The sequence below is a fragment of the Seriola lalandi genome, unplaced genomic scaffold (assembly GCF_002814215.2).
Source record: "Seriola lalandi dorsalis isolate HSWRI2012SDOR001 ecotype SW California unplaced genomic scaffold, Sedor1 jcf7180002054735, whole genome shotgun sequence".
Lineage (NCBI taxonomy): Eukaryota > Metazoa > Chordata > Actinopteri > Carangiformes > Carangidae > Seriola > Seriola lalandi.
This window is the reverse complement of record NW_019525288.1, coordinates 1220030-1224428: the sequence shown is the minus strand read 5'-3', so window position 1 is coordinate 1224428 and position 4399 is coordinate 1220030. Positions and strand designations below refer to the sequence as shown.

The 4399-nt window shown below is 39.5% G+C and overlaps 1 protein-coding gene across 5 annotated transcripts in view; it reads left to right on the top strand.

The window, feature by feature from the left end:
- The first annotated feature begins 207 nt into the window (after positions 1–207).
- LOC111668275 (LIM domain only protein 7-like) overlaps positions 208–4399 on the top strand; it is a 27969-nt gene continuing 23777 nt past the window's right edge. For all 5 annotated transcript variants that reach the window (XM_087178785.1, XM_087178783.1, XM_087178782.1 and 2 more), the window contains exons 1-4: positions 208–327; positions 561–636; positions 3374–3444; positions 3869–3938. In XM_087178785.1, the coding sequence (XP_087034911.1) occupies positions 568–636; positions 3374–3444; positions 3869–3938 (210 nt within the window). In that variant the 5' untranslated portion in view covers positions 208–327; positions 561–567. The remainder of the gene's footprint in view (positions 328–560; positions 637–3373; positions 3445–3868; positions 3939–4399) is intronic.

The window sequence follows — 4399 nt, the reverse complement described above, 5'->3', positions numbered from 1 at the left end:
ATAAACCTCATGCCTTCTGTATTTCTAAGAAACCTCTGACTACATCCCAGTGCGCCGTCAGTGTCTGTAGCTTTGACTGCTGACCACACTGTCATACGCCATCAAGCCACCAGAGGCTCGATGAGACTCTGCACATCTTCCCTCGGTTTCACATCATGTCTGAAACTTTGGTTGTAGTTTTGGAGTGGGCGGAGATCTTACTCTCCACTTTTACCCAATAAGCGGAAAACCTGTTAGTGATGGAAAGTCGGCGGCAGAAGAGCAGTGATAACCTGGAAGTCAATTAGTGGAGACCTTTCACCGGTGAGCAGCTACACGCAGCACAAGGTGAGTCAACAGGCTGCCACAGGCACTTGTTTAAAAATGATGAATATTTATTGAAATCAAGTCGCACGAGTTTCTCCTCATGTTTGTTGACATGGATTGAACTCATTTGATAAGCTTGCTGAGGGTTCATGGCGTGGTGGCGCCTGTTTTGCTCCATGATTAATTAGTTTAACAAATTGTTACCTTGCTCTCTTGCCCCTCCACTGCTGCTGTGCCTTTTGCTGGTTCACAAGATTAAAGATGGAGTGGCGCCAGCAGACCAGTGTCAGCTGTGCAGACGCGTTCAACGAGGCTCAACGCTGGATCGAGGTACATGGTTCACCTTCATCACTCCCTTTCTTTTTTTCTTGTTTTTCTTTCTTTTTAAAAAAAAATTATTATCATTATTTGCTTTACACTGTTTGAGACGTGCAGTAGTCTGTGCTCCTCTTCACCAATTACTGTGCAAATAAACCTGAAATTTTCCCTGTCAGCCATTTAACCCCTCGTGGAGACAGGAAATGTTTCATATTAGTCTGTGGCAGTCATTTCTGCCATTTTATCAAAAGGAATTTAACTCACTATAAATTGTTAATGCTGATTCCTGTTTTAAAAGGCTCTCATAAACTTAAACTGAGGCACCTTTTACAGACTTATCTTCAAGTTCAAATGCAAATTAGGCATTGATAAGACCTCAGGTAACTGACACAGGGCTCTGTGTGAGTCCAGATAAAGATTATGGCTCAAAGAGCTTCAGAGGGAAATGCACATGGAAGGAAAGTAGATTATTAGCTATGTCCAAAAGAGAAATTAAAAATATGAAACGGGGACCTTACATTATGTGGTTTGTTCTTTAGTGAGGTGTGATTGTTTTGATTAGTCAGTACTTGCTCTTTGCACACTATAATGGTCATGTGACAGACAGGTTTACTCATGCATGCACTGTGGAGGATGTGGTTTCATTGCAGTGCATTTTCTAGGTTGTTGTAGGCTGCTCCCGTCCAAACACTGACATTATAATCCTTAACTCATAACCACTGAATACAACTTGTAGACTGTGGGCACTGAATGTTGACCAACTCTAAATGGCACCATTAATGTCAATTGTGTCTGAGTGGATCATTATGAGAATTCTTTCCACAGCTCTCTTGGCAGTAAGCCCATGCCAGTTTTACACTGTCTATTTTCCTGCACCGGCGGATGAAAGGATGGATGAACAGTGGTGTGTGTGTGTGTGCGCGTGCGTGCAAGCGAGTGTTAGACAGGAGGTAAGCAAGGCATGCTGCTTTTAAGGAAATGCTAAATTGTGTCAAACTCTTCCTTGTGCCAAACCACAACAGCAATGTGTTATCACCAGTATCCAGTGTTATAGATTGGAGGATAATAAGCTCACTCATACATTCAAGTGTCCAGGAATTGTTGCTGTTTATCATTGTAGCACAGTACCCGCAGCGATTTACACATAAATGTTTGCTCAGTGCCAACTGGACTCCAGAAGAAATGAGAATGGATTGGCCTCTTTTACATTATGTAAACAGGCCTTTTTAGTTTCTGGTGAAACAGGAGCAGCACAGTCAGGTTACTTTTTAGATTGGTGCCCATCATCACCTGTATGAGACAAAATTAGGGCTACAACTAACAATAAGAATAGTCTTATTAATCGTGACCTCACCCTTTAATCTTAAAGGGTGAGGTCATGTGTTTTATCTGGTCAGCCATCCAGAATCCAAAGATATTCAGTTTCATGTGTGACACAGAAAAACTTCAACTTCTCACATCTGAGACACTGGAAAGAGCAAAAATCTGGCATTTTTTTTCTTTTATATAAAAAGAATAATGGATTACTCAGTAGATGAATCAATTATACTTCTAATCATTGCGATTCTAGGTTTTACGTTTTTCTACAAGCTCCATGTTAGAAGTGAATCAAACAGATTCATTAATGATTGCCTATATTTTCACAGTGTTGCCTTGTTTGGCGCCTTCCTTCAGTTCAGGAAAACTCCCTTTTAACACATGAAGCTGTCAAGAGAAGTTTTGAAATCACACCTAAAAAACATTTTGAAATCAGTTGAATCTGTGGTTTCTTAAGGGCAAGTGTTTACTGAAATGACCAATTAAATGTTGGTGCTGTAGAACAGACAGTATCTTGACCAGATAGTGTTTTATTGTGTGAATCCACCACTGCATTGTTTGTCTGATTCCACTGAGAAACATCCGCTCCGTACCCGGTGCCCAGTTCCACCAAAAACGAATTGTGATTGTGGATTCCTGGGGGGACTAATTAGTGAGAAGAATAGTCTTTTGGGGCCCTCTGTTAGTTATGGAGCTGAACCTTAATAGCCCCATTTTTATGTCCTCATTACAAAGCCCTCTTGCCTTTCTATGTAAAACAATTTAGGTTATGTTGTATTCTTTGTTTTGAACAAAAACAATTTTTGAATGTTAGTGTAAATGCTTGTCTACATGCATTTTGTCATGGATTATTCAATTAATTTCAACCAGGACCTTGTTTTCCCAGTTTGTGTCATAGTTGTGTATTTATTTATGTAGTTATTTATTTTTTATTGCTTGCCTGTTGCTGAACAGTTTTGTATTTTACCAAGAGTGCACAAAGGACCAATGCAGTCAAACTCTGCAGTGGTGCCATTGTTTCTACATTTCCTCAGACTTGATATTTCTGGTTACTTATCAGCTAATATATATGCCAGTGCCAATATGTCTGCACATATATGTCAGGTACAGTACAGTAATAAGTTCCCTCCAAGAGCTAATATTGGTCAGGTTGGACCATCAACTCAAATGCATCATCACCATACTTGAGCATCCTGTTTGTCTATAAATACAGCCCACACTAGATGAAATAAGATGCATGCAAGTTTCAGGTAATGAACAATCAAGAGACTTGCACCTCCAGGTCTGAAAGCAACACTCTTGGGAAAACTGGAAGAACTTACCCTGAGTAGCTGCAGGTGAAGACACCTTGAACACACATGTGTCAGTGGTGGCAATAAAGAAACGCAATGGTCAGTGGATAAACTCTAAATGTGCTGTTTTTTTCTTTTAGGAGGTGACTGGAAAATTGTTTGGTTGCAATGATTTCCGTGCTGCCTTGGAAAATGGGGTCCTGCTTTGCGAGTGAGTAATGATGCTCTAACTTACAAAGTCACAGTTTTATTTCATAGGATTGCATTCAGGGTAAATTACCATGAAAACTTATGGTTACAGTGTAGTCCGGCTAACTTGCCAGCTTACCATCGGCAGCAGCCCTGAACTAACTTTAAAAAATGACCAAAGCTAATATCCAAAGCTGCGCTATGGAAATTCATCAGTATAATATTCCAAGAATTAAATTGCATGTAATACAGACCATCAGACATTATCCTAAAGCTCTTGGTTCTTTGTCTAAGATGCAATCAAACTGTTTTATAAGCACGTAATCATTTTTTTTGTTTGTTTTTGCATGTCTTTTTATAATGTAATTTCATTATCGGAAGTTATTCAGGATTATTCTCAAATATCTGCAGCAGAAGCTATGCTAATCTATTCTTTTCACTTATAGCCTTATCAACCAGTTGAAACCTGGCATCATTAAGAGAGTAAACAGGCTTTCTACTCCCATCGCTGGCCTGGTGAGTGTTAGGTCTTACAGTTCTTACCATATGTGTCTGTCTGTGTACCAGATAGCCTGGCTGTGTGGCACATGTGATGGTTTCTTTACCCTTATTTGTTGAACAATGTAGAATACTTCTGCAAATATGTGAGCCCTGTAGACAATTGTAACATATAGATTGAAATAATGCATTTAAAATGTGTGTATGGTATAATACAAACACAAAAGAAAATAAGACAACACCTGCTAGCCAGGAAGTTTTGACACATTGTGTGGTTTCCTGTTAAAGGCACTGTGAGACGGTGTTGCCACAATTTGAATGATCTTGAAACTGCATTTCATTGCGACAAACCAACTGCTGAATATGTAGGTCTTTTTTTATACAGGGCATAAATGCAAATGCAGATTTGTATTTTTTCCTTCTGGCTATGTTCCGATGGCTTCATACAAGTATAATTGCCAAAACTGCCCAAAGCAGTA